The sequence below is a fragment of the Haliaeetus albicilla genome, chromosome 11 (assembly GCF_947461875.1).
Source record: "Haliaeetus albicilla chromosome 11, bHalAlb1.1, whole genome shotgun sequence".
NCBI classification, from domain to species: domain Eukaryota; kingdom Metazoa; phylum Chordata; class Aves; order Accipitriformes; family Accipitridae; genus Haliaeetus; species Haliaeetus albicilla.
In genome coordinates, this window is record NC_091493.1 from 17,677,029 (window position 1) to 17,693,979 (window position 16,951).

At 45.4% G+C, this 16,951-nt stretch overlaps 2 protein-coding genes across 22 annotated transcripts in view; both read left to right on the plus strand.

The window, feature by feature from the left end:
• Positions 1 to 7,988, plus strand: part of CAMK2G (calcium/calmodulin dependent protein kinase II gamma) — a 119,576-nt gene extending 111,588 nt beyond the window's left edge. For all 17 annotated transcript variants that reach the window (XM_069796302.1, XM_069796305.1, XM_069796307.1 and 14 more), the window contains 4 exons: positions 650 to 725; positions 1,218 to 1,312; positions 2,416 to 2,661; positions 5,256 to 7,988. In XM_069796302.1, the coding sequence (XP_069652403.1) occupies positions 650 to 725; positions 1,218 to 1,312; positions 2,416 to 2,648 (404 nt within the window). In that variant the 3' untranslated portion in view covers positions 2,649 to 2,661; positions 5,256 to 7,988. The remainder of the gene's footprint in view (positions 1 to 649; positions 726 to 1,217; positions 1,313 to 2,415; positions 2,662 to 5,255) is intronic.
• A 5,791-nt stretch (positions 7,989 to 13,779) lies between these two features.
• NDST2 (N-deacetylase and N-sulfotransferase 2) overlaps positions 13,780 to 16,951 on the plus strand; it is a 140,250-nt gene continuing 137,078 nt past the window's right edge. For 4 of the 5 annotated variants that reach the window (XM_069796328.1, XM_069796325.1, XM_069796332.1 and 1 more), the window contains exon 1: positions 13,780 to 14,000. The gene's annotated coding sequence lies outside the window, so the exon portion shown is untranslated. Of the gene's footprint in view, positions 14,006 to 16,951 lie in introns of all 5 variants that reach the window. The other variant, XM_069796327.1, reaches the window with a different exon arrangement.

A 16,951-nucleotide genomic window follows, 5' to 3' on the forward strand; every position in this document is an offset into this window, starting at 1 on the left:
CCATAGGGATTGGCAGAATCTAACTGCCTGAGGAACGGAGTGCACACTGGTATATAGCTAGGATCTGTTCATCCAACCCATCCATCCTGCTGCGGTTGTCTTTCTAGCTTGTGGAAGTCATCCCTACATGTCCCAGTTGCTTGTTTGCAGCATTCATAATAGCTGAGGTATTGGTGATCGTGATAGACAAGTTGTTGGGAGACTTTTTCCAATTGGCTAGATCTGTGTGGTGGCTGTTTGTATATGACTGCTGTGGTGAAGGTTTTCCACACCTTAAGCTGCCAGACAAGTGCTTCACATTGGCAGGTTCACTGACATTCATTGGTCAGACTCCCCAGAAGCACCTCAGGCTGTCATTCAGGAGACACCTCTGGTGCCTTAGACCTTTCTAGAAGAAAAAAATTGAATATGACATCTTTATTTCCTTTCTCCCTGCATTATGGGATCACCATTCCTCTTTCATACCACTGCCCCCCTACTCTCATGTGGATGGCTGTCATTACTGCATATCTCCAGAATGCAGGGAGCAGCATCCTATGAGATCTAGACTAACGGTGCTCCCCAAATTGCTTGTAGGAAGCACCCACTAGCCCCATATTCCCATCAAAGTCTTATGCGCAGTTAAATTGCTCTTTCTTCTTGTTCACAGTGCGTAAGCAAGAGATCATTAAGATAACAGAGCAGCTGATAGAAGCCATCAACAATGGAGACTTTGAGGCTTATACGTAAGTCCGGATGTCTTCTGACAGGTTGTTTATCAGTTTGTGTACAATGATGTTCTGGCTCCTGGGTGTGAAGAGCTGTCATGCAGTCAGGGATGGTAAAAAGTTTTGTGCTCTTTAGCCTCCATCATTTAGGAGTAGGGATATGGTAGAGCTCTCTAAATGAACATCAAGTAGAAGTCAGGTATCAAACATCAACAGGAGCAACAAAAGGAAAATGTCCTGGCTTTGTAAGAAAAGTAGGGGGAAGGACAATGAGATGGGCAGAAGGACAATAAAGGAAAAGCCTAGAAGCTTATTTTATGTGAAATGCCAACTAGCACCAACTCTTGTGTTGTTGCGGTAGGACTGAGTCCTCCAGGAACTTACTCCTTGGAGTAGGGAAATAAATAGGTGGACACAGGGTGTGAGTCAAAAGTTGTACCAGCACTACATTGTGTAAATAGCCCTTGGGCTCAAATGCAGACTGTAAGCCTGTGGTGCTTTTCTTTGCAGAAAAATCTGTGATCCTGGCTTGACCTCATTTGAACCTGAAGCACTGGGGAACCTGGTTGAAGGAATGGATTTCCATAAGTTTTACTTTGAGAACCGTGAGTGGGTAGATTTGGTAACACCAACAGCTTTCTCTCTGATCTTCTTTTATGCCACATTTTGGGGAGAGAATTGCCCTTGTTTTTACTGGCTGTCAGAACCAGCAAGAACTTGATTGTGCATGGGTTATGATGCATTCATGAGAGCCAGCATGCTTTCTCTCAAAAGCCTTTTTCAGCAAAAATTTCAATTCTAACTCCCAGATCCCTGCACTGCAGGCATACAATTTGCCTGGCCCAAATATTTTGTAAGCATGGACTGCAGGAGCTTTAGAAGTTTGAGGTGCCGGATTTCCTACTGATATGGAAATGGAAAAAATGAGCATGTTTTGATGGAAACAACGTGTATGTTTGGGGTAGACATACTGAATGGTCAGACATAGTCATGCACAAATCAGTCATGCCTTCGCTATGAGTTTTCCCTGGACATTTCAGATCTCTAACACCTAGTGAAGCCATTATGTGGATACAAGGGTCACCTTGTCAGCCTGGGGCAGGAAAAAGAGTTGGGAGAAATGCCATCATTTATACTAGTGGATTTGCCTCCCTTCCTGGATGTCTTCACAGGATGAGATCATTGAAATTTAAATCCTGAGCTGTTCAATTTGTTTTATTGTGGAGGTTAGGTCAAGGTCCTTAGTATAGGCAATTCCTAGTGCTCTAATTATGCAGACTTTGTCTCTCTCAAAAGCCTGTTCTGGAGTGATTTTTACACTTCTCTGAGGCTTGTTCATATTTAATGCAGGTCTAGCTTAAAGATCTGATTATTGACTCCTTTGCAACAATATTCTGTAATTAAAAGATCTTTTCTATAACTGAAAAAATGGCAGCGCTGATGTTAAAAAAAGTGGCGAGTATGCTTTGCAGAAGAAGTGGGAGCAAAGGGGCCAGGGGATTCTAGGCAATAAGTGTGCAGTTCCTAAGGAGAAGAACAGGTGATAGGGGAAAGAATTGCTTGGATTCTGCCTGGAAAATTGTAGGAGCAATTATTATTGTATCCCAGAATCCAGTGGAAGGTGAGTAGAATACAAAAGAGGTTGGAGGATGTGGGGAGCTGTTCCTCAGTAGTAAAATGAAGCTGATGGTTTTGCATGTTCTGCCAGTACTGTCGAAGAACAGCAAGCCAATACACACCACCATCCTGAACCCCCATGTCCATGTCATTGGTGAAGATGCTGCCTGCATCGCATACATCCGCCTGACACAGTACATCGATGGCCAAGGCCGGCCCCGCACCACGCAGTCTGAAGAGACCCGCGTCTGGCACCGCCGAGATGGCAAGTGGCTTAATGTCCACTACCACTGCTCTGGAGCTCCTGCAGCACCTCTCCAGTGAGGATCAAATACGGGTATGGACTATCAAGGAAGGAGTATATCATGCACACAGCTAAGGCTGCTGTATGTGGGAATTCACTGTTCAAGGCTGTTTAGCTGGCTGTGAGAGAACCATTTTTAGCTGTCTGTAGGCCAAAAACTTCTGCTGATCAGTTGGTGGTCCTTTCTCTAAGCCCTGTCATCTGGAGTCAGTAGATTTAGCTGCCACTCGTGATGAACTGGAGTCATGTGTCAGATGCTTGTTCCTGAGCATAGCTACCCCTGTAGCAGTAGTGCTTCCTCCCAGGTACTCAGCTCTGTGCTCGGACAGAGTGCTAATGCAGAGCGGAGAGGAAGAGTATCTCATGCTGTGCACAGGTTTGCTGTTTCCCAGCTGTCAGGGACCTGCCTTTACATGCTGGGGGTGATTTCAGAGAACTTTTTTGATGAGAATGTTGTATTTAGAGAGGATATTGTAAAATCTATACAGAACAATTTCTATGTCGTAAGGGTAAAGATTTATTCATATAAATTTTACTACTGATTTTCTGATTAACAGAAGCTATTCAGTGTACAATGTTGAGAAAACTCAGAGGAAAAAAAAAACCTAAACAAATAATAATATCAGAGGATTTAAAATAAGCTCCAATTAGCTTGCCACAATTCAGCGTTAGAGGAAACTTTGATTATAAAATTTGACGTGAAGAAATGATTGTTGCTTGCTCCTGAAGGACAGCAGATCCATTTACTTCTGCAGCATAGGCATTCTTGTTTACTGCCTTACTGGTTTCTTTTAGTTAGATGTACAAAGTCTTTCTGCCTCCTTTTTGTTTCATGCTGAACTATACGTCACGTCCATTTTAAAGATCTAAGTTTCCTCATCTTAGGACCTTTTTACTAAAGATTTTCTACTTAAGAGCAAACACAAAGAACATCTACATCTGGGAGACAAGCTTTTTTTAATGCGGTCATTTGAGGGTGAACCACTCAAGTATAGTTACTACTTGAGTCCTAGTCTTGAGTACTACTTGGGACTAAGCCAAAAGCAGGTTTTTTTTCTTACGTATTGTGAGGGATTCAACCCTACTGAAGGCAATGGAAAGGAATGTGAACTATCTATCACAAACAAACTGCAGAGGTCACAGATGGAATTTGAAAAGCAAAAGCCAGTTGGGGGCACCAGAAGCAAGGAAGCTTTCGAGAGAGCTGGACAATCAGCTGATTTTCCAGGGAGTAAGGCAGTGAGAAGGATAAAGCCTTTGCAGGGAAACAAAAAATAATTTACTTGCATCAGTTTTCATCACAGAGATGTTGAGGGACACTTCTGTCCTGGATTTAGTCAAAAAAAGATGCAGAAGAAATTACTAAATTAAAGATTGGTATGGCTCAGTGGCTGTGCCTCGGAGTTCTGAGAAAGCTTAGGAATGGAGAGTGTTAACCGCTACAGAAGAGGTATGTTTCCTTGGCTTGGCTGCTGAAATGTTGCACCTCCTCCAAAAGTATGTGCTGGAGGGTTTCTGAAAACTGCAGAGCAGAAGCCATTTCCAAACCACAAAATGTTGGTTAAAACAATATTATAAAAAGCCTGTAAACTAAATTGAAGTATTTGCATGCATTTCTGGGTTCTGAAGGAGGTGTGATCATGTGCAATTACAAGTGGGCAGCCCCCATCTGAACACACTGAATCATTTCGGAGCAGCATTGGCCCGTGTGCAGTGAAGGGCAAGGATGAAGGAGGGATGAGGTGAATAAGAGTGCTTAAATAGAAATCGGTGGTTTGTTCTCACCTGGAAGGCAGAGTTCAGTTTTGGGTAAGTCGTCTTAAAAGGAAACTGCAGCTGTAAAGGAAGTTTGAGGTTAATCAGAGGACTTCCATGTAAGGAGAGAGTGGAAACTGAGAAGGGAGAAGACTAGTAAGAGGGTTTGCAACAAAGATTTGCAAACCAAGAAATGGTAGAAAGAAGATTTTGGCTACACTTTCGTGGCAGGACAGTGCTAAACAAACATGAAAAAAACCCAAACGTAAAACTGATCAAAATAAATCCAGTAATTTGACACAAGAAGATTAGCCAGGAGGAGCCTTTGCTAAAAGCAGTCGCTAGGACTACAACTTTGCAAAACTGCAGAAAAGCTCATACATTCATTTAAATATAAAGAACATTCAGAGACAAAATTACTTAAGTCTTAAAGAAAAAGAAAAATTAAAAAAAAGAATGATCCTTCAGTTCAAGGCAAAAGCCAATGGGAAGTGAGGCAGAAACTGTTCTTTAGGACCAGAGCCTTTGATCACCCCTTGGGAAATTTCTTCAGCTTCTGGGATGCCACTGTTAGATAGTGGGCCCAGGTCTGCTCCAATCAAGCAAGTAATTCATTTTAGCAAGTAGTTCATTTTCATTGGCACACACAGCCACCTGGAAGGGAAAGTGTCTGCCTCTTGGCTTTCGGGCTCTTCTCATGAGCCCCAGTCTATGTTGCATTAGGAAGGGTTTCTGCCTGCACCAAATAATTAGCCTGTAAAAAGCGTGTTTTATTAATTGTGTACAGCTAATGTTTGGCTTTATTTCTTCCATCTTCCATCCTGTTCTCCGCCTCTCCTTTCTGGGTGGACACCACCTCTTCCTGACTGCAGCAACTTGTGGAGATACTCAGCTGGAGGGCAATATCTTCTTAGCAAGCAGCTCTGGAGTGCCTGAGTGACAGCAACGGTCATGTCTGTTTTGACGTTAAAAAAAAAAATAATACAAATTACAAACAGGCAGCAGCCAAACGCACGAAACCCTGCATGCATCTGATGCTCCGGGCGCTGCCTTTCTGTTGTTTTCCATGGATCCATCGTGTCTGTTTCTGCTGTACGAAGGTGTTTTTAAATCTTAAAAAAAAAAAAAAAAAAAAGACATGTTGTTTGTATAAAATAATAAAAACCAGGAATAATGCTAAATAAATGACAGATTATCCAACATGCCCCCTCCCCCAGGGCTAAGAAAATGGCAGCAGCTGGAACATCTTTCGGAAATGAAGTGAGGGGGAAAGCAAAAGTGAAGGAGAGAGAAAGAGAGAGGGAGAGCAAAAATGGAAGCGGCTTGAGCAGTGGATGGCCGAACTGTGCTCCGCAAAGCCGTGGTGGAAGTTAACATCGCATTCAGGCTGTGCTGCGACTTCAGTCGGTGAGAGGTGGCGAGGAGACCCCAGAGGAGCCAGTGTGAAGACTGGGGTTCAAGAGAGAGGAGGCACTTCTCTTCCTGTTGCCCAGCAGACTGACTTCAGCCTGTTTCTTCTTCAATTTCTGCACAGCAAGAACGCTATGGAAAGCTGGTTGCTCGGCTGCTGGATCCCAAAACAGACTTTTTTTTTTTTTAAAGAAAAAAAACAAAATGGGATGTTGAATTAAAACTAAAGGTGGAGGTAGGGATTAAAAAAAAAAGGGGTTTAAGTGAATATAACTTAAATAGAAGCTTGCTTTTCAGAGATACTGGTTTTAGAAACAGCCACTACCTGGCGAAACATGGAGGTTTGAAGCCATCTTATTTAATTTAACAAGACAAAAAAAGCATTGCATTAAGAGCAGAGATTTGGGAGGAAGAGGGTACATGAATGGGATTTTCTATTTTTTTTTTTTTTTCCTTTCTAGTAGCATAGTTGGGATCCACAGTGCTGCAGAACACGTGTTCCGTAGGAAGCAGACAAAAAACTTAGTGTTACGTTCTTCATGAAAACTTGCACATACACTCCTATATGAGGCATAAATAGCGTGTGTTTTTTATACTGAAATATATGCACCCATAGAATTAAAGGGGTTACCTGGCCTCCTGTTTGATTTCTTTGGTCTCCTAGTAAAATAGTAGTGGGAGCCAGCAGCCCCAGCCAGGTGCTTCTCCCCACCACTAACCCATCTGATGTTTGTAAGTGTCATGTTTCCTAGTGTTTATTTGGGTAATTTTTCTATTTTTTACAGTGATGTTGTAACACAGAAAACTATCAGATCAGAACCTCAGAAACTATAGCTGCGGGACTCCAGGCCACCTCCCTGTGTTGCCTCTGGGTGTTAGAGGATACCTCATGAAGCAGAGGGGGAAGGGAATTAGCACATGTGATCTGATGTTTGTCCTTTGGGCCAATTCATCTTCCTTTCTTTTCTTTGCTGTAAAAGGAGTCCATTTTCTTTATTCATTGGGTGGGGAATGTGGAAGTGTTTTGTTGACCTTGCCAAGGAGGGAGCCTAGCCCCAGGAAGAAAATGGCCTTTCTGGTGGACCTGATAGGATTTGTCTTGACCAAGGGAAGGCATCACTTCCAGAAGTTGGGATGGGCTTTTACCTGAATTTCTGCCTACCCCTAATCATTTTTCAGATTTTTCAAGGGAGTTAAAGTGAATGCATTGACAGCATACTAAGTGTGAGACAACCTTTTTACAGACTATGGAAGAGAAGAAAGCCAATTTGGAATTTCAATCCTTATTTAACAGAATGCAGAAAATAAAAGCTGTTGCACAAAGTGAAGCTGTCACTTTGCAACAGATAGCTCTCTGCTTCCTTTATTGGAAAGGTGCTATCCCACACCAGGATTAGATCAGCTAACCCCTGATGAAGGAGAAGACCATCTGTCCCCATTTCCCAGGTTTCTCTGAGCAAATACCCTTTCCTTCCTCCCTCCGCCACCCCAGGGAGGAGTGTGGGGATTGAACTCATGGGGAGCAAACACTAGATTTTATTATTTCAAAACCATTTTAAGACAGCACTAAGCCAGTGAGTGAAGTGGAAAAGTGGAAAGCCTTGATATTTTATTCAGTTGTGTTTTTTTTTAAGCCACAAAGAGAGAGCAAACAGGAGATTACAATTATGCCATTTTAAAAAGATAAATACAAAACATGCATGCCTTCTTTAGGTCTGATCTTCCATGTCTCTTTACCTGATGATTATTAATGATTAAAAAGAAAACCCTCTGTATTAAATATCTGCATCTTACAGAGAAAATTTTAAAAGAACAGAACTGTTGGGTTTTTTTGGTTTTGCACAGTCTTGGAGACAAACTCTCTTTTGGGTTTTTTTTGTTTGTTTTGTTTCCTTTTAAGTTAATGAGAACCTTAGCTTGGTATGGCCATTATCAAACACAGCTGTACACCTTTAGCATTCTTAATGTTCTCTTATGGGGCTAATATAAGCATCTATATAATATATATTATAAATATCACATTTTAAACAGGAAATGGAAGGCATTTGATGCAGAATTTTTGCATGATATAGAAATAATTAAAGTTAGCTAGTGTTTGTTTGTTTGGTCTGAATGTTGGTAGAACCTTCATAGCTTTGTTACAATGAAACCTTGAACTGAAGATATTTAATAAAATAACATTTAAACAGTGCAAAGTTTTGAGCGTCATGTTTTTCTCTTAAACCACGGGACAATGTGGAATTGGCACTTCTGGGGTAAGAATCAATCTGCGAAGCTTCTTTTTGGGTCAGTAAATCATATGATTTAAAAATGTCATTTTTAAAAAGGAAAAAAGGTAAGTGGTACCATACTTAACCCCCAAAAATACCAGTGTTAATAAAAACAAAGGGACAACAGAACCTGTTAAGATTAACTTCATGGCATTTCCCTGACAGACCATAGGGTAATAGGGAAATGTTGCTTCTGTTCCTGATAGCCTAGGCCTTGGCAAGCCTATGCTGTTACTTCCTTTCTTGGTCTTTGTTTTCCTCACCAATATTTCAGACTCTTTATAGGAGAAGCCGTCTTGCCGTTAGGTTTGCCTGATGTAAACATGCTGAACTCAAGTTGGGTGGCAGCTCTTATATTTGTGAGCTAGTGTATTTTGTGTCCTAGATGGGATGCTCCTGCAGAGGCACAGATCAACCCCTCACCTGTACAAATTTGCCTGGTCTAGCAGCGTAAGCGTGATTTCCTAACAAAAGTTGGAAGTTAGCTGCATTTAGCCTGTTTTGTTTCTATACTGTCTCTTGTTATTAGCATTTCATTTATGCTCCCTTGGGTGGGCTTTGTTCCATTCAGGCCTTCGCTGCTTTGGCATTTTTCTTTTATTTCCCACCTTGTCCTGTTCACGCTGCTGTCTTAAGGGTAGGTGAGCTCAGCAGTGAGCCTGCAGTGTGTACTGCTCTTCTCTTCTGTTGGGGCCCCTTCCCAGCGGGGCTGGGGAGCGCGGCTGTCACTGGGACAGAGATGCTTGTGTGCTTTTCTGCATCTCCTGGTATCACTGGCCTTGTGGTAGTTGAGCGTGTGCCGGTTCTGGCAGAGTTACTTCTGTGATTGCACGGGGATACACATCTTGTTTTGGTACTGGCTGCAGCTAAGCCTGAGGGGCTCTAGCTAGTGTTTGTTGCCCCCATTTGTGCAGGCTTGGCTGGCCTCCCGCTCCCCTGAGCTCTCCTCAGGTGCACCTGAGAAGAGCTGCAGGTGGGAGGGGGTGGCTTTGCCTTATCACCGAAAGAGAGTTCAGTGTGCTTAATCCCCTTTAACTGCAGCAATTACCTAGTAAATAGGTGTCAGTTGCTGCTGCTTAAAGAAATGATTGCTTTTGCTGCCTGATGAAATAGGAGGAAAATTGTCCTTAGTGTTTAAAGGGAGAAGGTAAGAGTTTTACAGCCCACTTCGCTGGGACTGAAGACAATCTGTTCATGGCTGGGAGAGATAGCTCCTGCTATTACAGTAGCAAAGAGAGGTTCTGCTATAATTTCTGACATCCAAGGTGGCATCATTCATCAGGTAAGGTCTCTCCTGAAGCAGTTAATCATATCTTAATGATCTTTGAAGAAATGTTGCAGTATGATCCAATATGCCCTAGGAAGATACCCATAAAGTTACTGATGATTTCCCATGTTCTTAGTAGCTCTTTTAACCAGGACAAGAGTAATTTAAACACTTGCTGAAAGCACAGTAGTCAGACTAATGCTTATGTCAAGAATATTTATGTGGCATATATATGGGGCCTTTCAGAGGGTTCCTGTGTATGTGGGTGATTTGAGTACATTTAAAAAAGGTGATGGTGTTCCATTTAAGCTGTACTGTATGTGCCTTTACCACTTGCAAGTGCTCTATTAGTCTTGGGCAGGGGCGCTGAAAAATGGGATAGAATCTGCTCCAGAAAGGGTTCCTGTCTTATGCTTTCTTATGTTTCAGCTGGCAGCAGGGATTGGGAATGGTACTTATCTGTAGTGTGATAGCTCCCGTATTGAGCTATCAAGTAGTGATATTCCCAGAAACTTATTTTCCAGTATGCCATATCTGGTTAAAATCTGCTCACCCTATTGGATGGCATTTTGCCATCTTCCTCCCTAAGAGAAGTGTCTGAGCATCGTTTTCCAAGTTTCCTCCCTCTCTCCCAGTATATGCCCATGTATGCTTGTACATGTAGGTGGATTACTTTGTAGGAGACATATGATTGATGGTCACTTTTATTTGTGCTCAAATCAGATTTCCTTTTAAACTAGGATTGGTGTGTTCTCACTTGCTGGGCTAGTGGCACAAAGTCTGGCAGGATGCTTTTATGCTATTGTAGGTATGAGATGTGGGGAGAAGCAGGAGCAGAACTAGACCTCAAGTGTCAATATCCTTTCTATTTTATTATGCAAACTGTTAGCTTTTACTTATGTGTAACTGATAATGTAGACAAATGGACAGAGCATGTGACTAACGATCAGGAGATTTGTGATCTATTTCTGGTTTTGCTGTGGCTCTGCAGGGTGACTGCAGACAAGCCACTTGTGTGCTCTGTGCTTCAGCTTTCCCATTTGTCCATGCAGATAATGAGACTGACCTCTGTAGAAACCACTGGAAGAGATTGATGAACAGTGATGCAGAGCAGCTGGGTGGTATTGTGGCTACACATCACAGATGGCTCCCCCCTCACCCTGAGAATTAGAAAGATTTGGGACTGCAGACTAATGCACCTGGAATGCTTGGTTTTTGGGGTTTGGTATACATTTATTTTAGAGTTGGGAAAGGTGGTCCTTGGGGCACTTAAAGTGGCTCGAGTGGAGAGTTATGAATTTTTCCCTTGAGGTCCATAGTGCCTGAGAACTCCTGACCTGCAGGAATGCCCTGCCTGCCAGTAAGGAATAGGAATTTACTGTAGTATTATGAAGAATTTTAAGCAAGCAATTTCTTCTATACTTAACAAGTATTACAAAACAAAAATGCATATGCTCATGGTTTTTAAGACAACCTGGCCACACTGAAAGGATGCAAATAATTAAGTCAATACAATCTCAGTCTGAAAGTTCCTTATGCTGTAGTGGGGTCTTCTAAAGCACAGGTGGACGTGAGGGAGAGGAAACGTTGTTGTCCCTAATCTGTGACAATTTGCATAACTTTACTCACCATAATTATCCATGAATGGATGGGCAGGATGATGGTTTATTCACAGAAAACCTTTTTGTTAATGCATCATGTGACTGTGCATTGGCAGAGTTGGGATTTGGCCGGTTCTTCTTGGGATGAAATACTGTCTCATCATGATTTATTTCTCTTTCATGTTTCTGTGGAAAAGTGTAGTGTTCATAACCAACAGAGGACAGCCTGCAAAAATGGCATCAAGGCCTCTTCAGAGGCCTTGTTTACACTGGAATATCCTATACGTTGTATCAGTAGTTACAGCAGTGCTACTGCTGTATGGTTGTTCCTGTTCCAGAAAGTAGTTATTTATTTGTTTCTTACTATGTATTTAGAAGTTCAAAATAAACTGAAAATGAGTACTTATACAGGAGGGAGGTGTTCTGCTCATGTGTTGCTCGAAATTCATTGCTTTGGATTTATCGTATTGTATAAAAAAGGTCCAAACTTTGAGATAGATTGTCTCAAATGTTTTTAAGAATTGTAAATGGATTTCAGCCTTGTTCATTCCAAAATAGTATTAATGCTGAAATTATTTTAAATTTCATAAGTCAGCAAGTTTGAACACCACCTCATCTGTTACAGTATCAGTAAAAATCTTCCATACCTATTAGAAATACTTCATTGAGCTTCCACATTAACAGTAACACATTTAATCTTTTATACAGCTTTATACTTCAACCTTCCCTTTTGAAAGAAGCAGGCTTCCTGACCCATTAAAACTTCAGTAGAAGTGGGCAAATAGAAATATTCATTATAACTCAGTTTTTTACTGAATATCGAGGGAAGGATTGTTTGTTTGCTTATGTAACCTTAAGAAGGAGAAGTTACTTCAGAGAAACGCAACGTTAGCAGGGATAGCACATGCGAAGTGAGATAGGCACAGAGCAATATGATAGCCTGGAAGATGGAAAAGGAGTAATAAAGCCAAGCATTTGGAGTGGTTTGGAGTGTGAGGAGGCTGGTGTGGGGAAGAGAGCGGAGATGCAAGATGGATTTAAAGGTGTCTTGCAAGTGACTAGAGGAAGCTACATCCGAGGTAGCTAGAAAGACAATGATGACGGAGGCATTGAGAGTTGTCATGTGGTGAAATGAAAAGGAAGGCAGGTGAATTCTGCTCTGGTGGTTTGAGGAAGGAGGAGGAGTTTGGAGAGATGGGGTGTATTTTGGGGTTGTTTCTTCCACTGAAGATTTAAGAGGAATTTTAAGCCAATATTGTTGCACTTGTATAGTGCACTATAGTGTACAACGTATGCTCCTGTCAACGATTCCCCTCCCTCACTGTTATTGAGATTGGTTGGACTGAGGGAGGGAGGGGAACTACCAAAAACCTGTATTTACACCAGAATACCAGACTGTTTTGAATCGGTAAATCCAGTTTCACAGAATGTAGTACTGGATCATAAATGCTACAAGCACGTGACACAAAGTGCTGAACTGCCACAGATTCCCTCTGTTGGCTCAGATTTGCTCAGCTGTTTTGGAAAGTGCAAGGTCTGTGGTGGATTGTCTATCACCTGCTGCTGCCACGCTAGCTTCAGGATGGCTGCAGGCAGGGGGGTGATATTTAATCTGATCTAAGTGCTGTGGCACGTGTTTGGGCTAATTCAACAGAGGTGCAATCACATGTTCAAATATATGCTGCTGGGTATTTTTGGCAGTGTGTGGACCCACTGTGATGGGACCGCAGCCTTGGTGCAGATGGTGGGAGCAGCTGCCTCATCAGCCTCTGCTGAGGTGGGGTGCTGTTGGCCAGAAAGCAGAACAGGCTGCACTAAAGATATGCTTGCTCATAGCTTTGTCTGCTTTACTTTGGTTATTTGATTCACCTGCTAACTCAGGCTTAACAGGCTTGCAGAAGCATGGTCAGAGCTTCAGGTACAAACTGAGAGCTGAAGATGAAAATCCCTGTATAAACATGTCTGAAAGCAGTGACTCTCAAGCTTTTTCAGCTTTTCAGTGGAGGAGCAGGTTCCTATACAGCAATTTTACATCTTGGCTTGCTTTTTGAGGGTTTCCTGGGAGTGATCCACAGGGGCCCAGAAATTCTCAGATGGTGGGATGGGCAGCAGCGCTTTGCTGGGATGAGGCCTCATTCCCTGAGCACCTGCTTTCCTTTTCCTTGCTCCTCATCGGCCACCAGCCAGTTCTGCTGCTTTTGACCACTCCAGGCCCTACTTGTGCTAACCTGTCACAGATTTTCACTGCTTCGCAGCACAATGGCTGCTTTCTGCACAGCGGATTCAAAAGCAGGACCGTGGGAACAGCACTCCCAAACTGCTGTCCGCTTCTCCAGCCGCTGCTGAGAAATGTTCCTGTGATGTGGCTCCGTATCCCGTTCTGGCTCCCTGCTACAATTTTCTCCCTCGAAGTAGGAAATTGCACCATGTGTACGTTTGTTTTTCCCCGGGCAGCTGCCGCTACCGGGGATGTTACAGCAGTGTCAATCCCTACCTACTGCTTTTCTGGGCATCCCACGCCTTCTGCGCTGCCAGGAGCACGCCGGCTGCACCCGTGCCCTGTAAGCCCGGGCTGCGGCGGTGTCGCCGTCCCCCGGCTCCCCCCGCCGCCGCGAAACCGCAGCGAGCGGCCGCGCTTGCATGCGCGGGGGTGGGGTGGGGGGGGGGGGAGAAGTAATCCGCTGCGACGTGTTTCGCTACCGACGCGGCCCCTCCTGGACCGGAGCAGCCCGGCCCTGAGCCGACCCCTCCCGGCTTCTGCTCCAAACCCACCGTCCCCCGGAGCCACTCCTCCCCGCCGGCCCGGCGGCGGCGGCTGCGGCGGCCGGGCGAGGCGGCCGGAGGGCGGGCCCTGCCGTCCCTCCCCGCGCGGAAGATGGCGGCCGAGCGGCGCGGTGGCGGCGGCTCCCCCAGCGGCCGGAGGGACGCCCAGCGGCCGGGAGCCGGCAGGCCGAGGCCGGCCTGAGAGCTCCCCGCGGCGCCGGGGGACGCCCGCCCGCCCGCCCGCCCGCCCGCTGGGAGCCGTGCCCTACCTACGCCAGCCCGCCCGGCGGGGCCTCACTGCGGCAGGTGAGGTGGAGGAGGAGGGCAGCGGGGTGGCGGCGGCGCGGCCCGGCCCGGCTCGGCTCGGCTCGGGGGGCAGCGGGGGAGGGCGAGCGGCGCTGAGGGGGGGCCGGGGGAAGTTGCGTACCGGCCGGGGCACGGCGGTCCCGGGCAGAGGGGGGGGATCTGCGAGGGGCGGCCCCGTGCCGGGCCGCGGGAGGAGAGCGGCGGCGGCCGCCGCCGGGGGGGGCCGAGCTGGGGCAGGCGGCGGGGGGGGGCGCTGCCCCCCGCCCCTGAGGCGCAGCGCCGCCCGCCCTGCAGCCACCTGTGCGGCCGGGGAGGCCCGGCCTCGCCACGGCGGCCCCGTCTCCCGGCGGCGCCCGGGGCCGGAGGCTTCCCAGCCCTGCCCGGCTGCTCTTCGTGGGCCCCGAGCCGCCGGCGCGCGGCCCGGAGCAGCGGCTCCTTCCCCATCGCAGCTGCCGTGGCTCCCGCCCCTCGGAGCTCCCTCTTCCCCGGGCGCCAGCTGGGCGCACGGTCCTGTGCCGGAGCTGCGCTCCCGGCCTCGCTCCGGCTTTGTTTACCCGACGGCGTTGGGTTGTGAAGAGCTGGGTTGCTTGGTATGGCGTTAACCGCCGCTTAACGAGTCGGCATGCAGCGGGGTAAAGGATGCTCGTATCCCCGACGTACGGCCGCAGCTGGACTGTGTGTGCTGGACGTGCTTATGCTTCTGTTTGGGGGGTTGTGTTCAGTGGAGGCCGGCAGCGGGTACGGCTGTGGTAGCATGAAGATGCAACAAAAATGATGTTGCATAGGAGAAGCTGATGGAACATGAGGAATCGTTCCTATAGTATTTCCCATCCTTGGGTCGTTAAAACATACATGCAGTGGTAAAGTGATAAATAAAGCATGAGACGCCCCCGTTTGCTTATGCAAGAGTGAATAAACTCTGTGTTGCCTGAAATAGAAGTGGGCAAATGTCATATATCTGAAATTAACCACAAGTTACACTGCTCCACACTAGGATTCTTTGTGACCAATCTTGCCAAAGAAGCATTTGGAGTTGTTATTTGTACATGCATTTCTCGTTAGGAAAGGTAACCTTGCCCTTTGTGGCAAAGAGGTAAACTAGAAACTTCTGATGAATTTTTCAGGTTATGTGCAGTCAATTCAATTACCTACAGTAACTGGGCTGGGAAATTTGGATGGTGGAAGAATCTAGGTAGCACCAGTATGGTGGGGCACCGTGTGCACAAAAACACCCTGAGAGCCAGAAATAATTAGAAGCTCAGCATCAGCCCCAAGAATTTATTGGGCTGGGTGCCCACACGTGCTTACATTGCCCATAAGAGCTGACTTTGTATCTGCACCAGCGAGTGGTCCCGGAACCAAGCCCTGTAGGACTGCCGCACAGAGACACCTGAGGTGTGCCATCCACACTGTGGATGGAGTGGTGTTCCTGCACTGGGCTTCTCAGTGCAGCTGTTCTCATGGCACTGAGATTACTGATCCAACTCCTGGCAGATTGGACCTAGAAAGGCTTTTTAGTTTCTACTTCACGCTGCACAAAAGTGATTGCTCTGTGTTAAGAGCTAGGCTGGTTCCAAAAGCAGCCAGACTCCACTAGACCACATTTGAGCCAGTGGAAAAACTCTGTGCTTGAATCTGGCAACCAGTGTAAAGTGTTCTAAAACTTTTCCACTGTCAGCAACTGTGAACAAGTACATATCTCTTAGGGTTATTGCCTTGTATGCTTGCGGCTTTCTTTTTTAAAATTTTCTTCCTCATCCCAAATTCCTCTTTTTGTTCATTCTTCCTTTTCAGTTTTTGCTCTTCCCTAAGTTCATGATACTATTTTCTTGCTGCTGCTGCTTCTCTAGCATGGTTTCCTAATGTATCTTTTCTTTCTCTGTTTTAATGTTTTTTTCAGCCCTTGTAAAACTGTGGTTTTGAATATATATATGATTTTTGAACTAGGAAGTACTGGAAACTTCAAAAAGCAGTGAGAATGAGCTGCAGAGCAAGGACGCAGAGCAGAAGAGGTGGCACATCTGTCCACGTCAAATCTTTTTGCTCCAGTCGCAGAAATAACTTTTGCTCTTGGGTACAGGTTCTCAAGACCTGGTGTCAGAGTGGAGATTGGGGCTGATCCTGCTCACCAATATTGCTGACTGTGAGGAGAGAGGAGTTCTGGGGTATCTGGCAGCAAAATGGGATTGGGTTACAGAAAAAATGAGAATCACTGTATAATATCTGCAAGTGTTTATCCAGACAAGTGCGTGTGCACTGGCAAGCTACGTGTTTTTCAGGAGCATCTAGTAGTGCAGTGACGGTGCTATCTGCTGCATGGTTTTGGTGTAAGGTATGTTTTACTGTTGCAATGCCTCACCTTCAGTCTGATCTGCATCGGAATTCATGTAGGTGACCTGGTAAAAAAGCCCAAGCCTACTTTTGTATTAGCATTTATAATTCCATGATTTCTTAAAAGAAGGGGGGGAGGATATACCCAAATGCAGCTGAGGCCTTGATGTGTCCTGAACCACAGCATATCTCCTCATCACTGAGCCTTGTTTCAGAGGTTTAAACGCCTATCTCGGATCTCTCTGTGGACTATCTGGAATATGTGGTGATCCTCTGAGCAGAGCTGCATAGATAAGATAATCCATTTCATTTTAATTGGCAGAGTTGTTTACACATGATCTCTCGCTCATTTTCCTCTTTTAAAGGAATGCATATCCATCCCTGATTACAGCTCAGGTCAAAATCCCTCAGCACTTGTAGCAAATCTCTTTTAATTGGTCTCATTTAGCTCTCACAAGGTTGTGTTTTAATTCTCTCTCTTCCGAATCCTTTTCCCCACTCTGTAATGTAATTTATTATAGGATATTTTATAGACAAGGGAGCAGCCTCTGGCTGTCAGCAACCTTTGCAGTGTATCAAATTTCCAGCTCAACAGGCAGCTGCAGTGGAGTTTGTGGGTG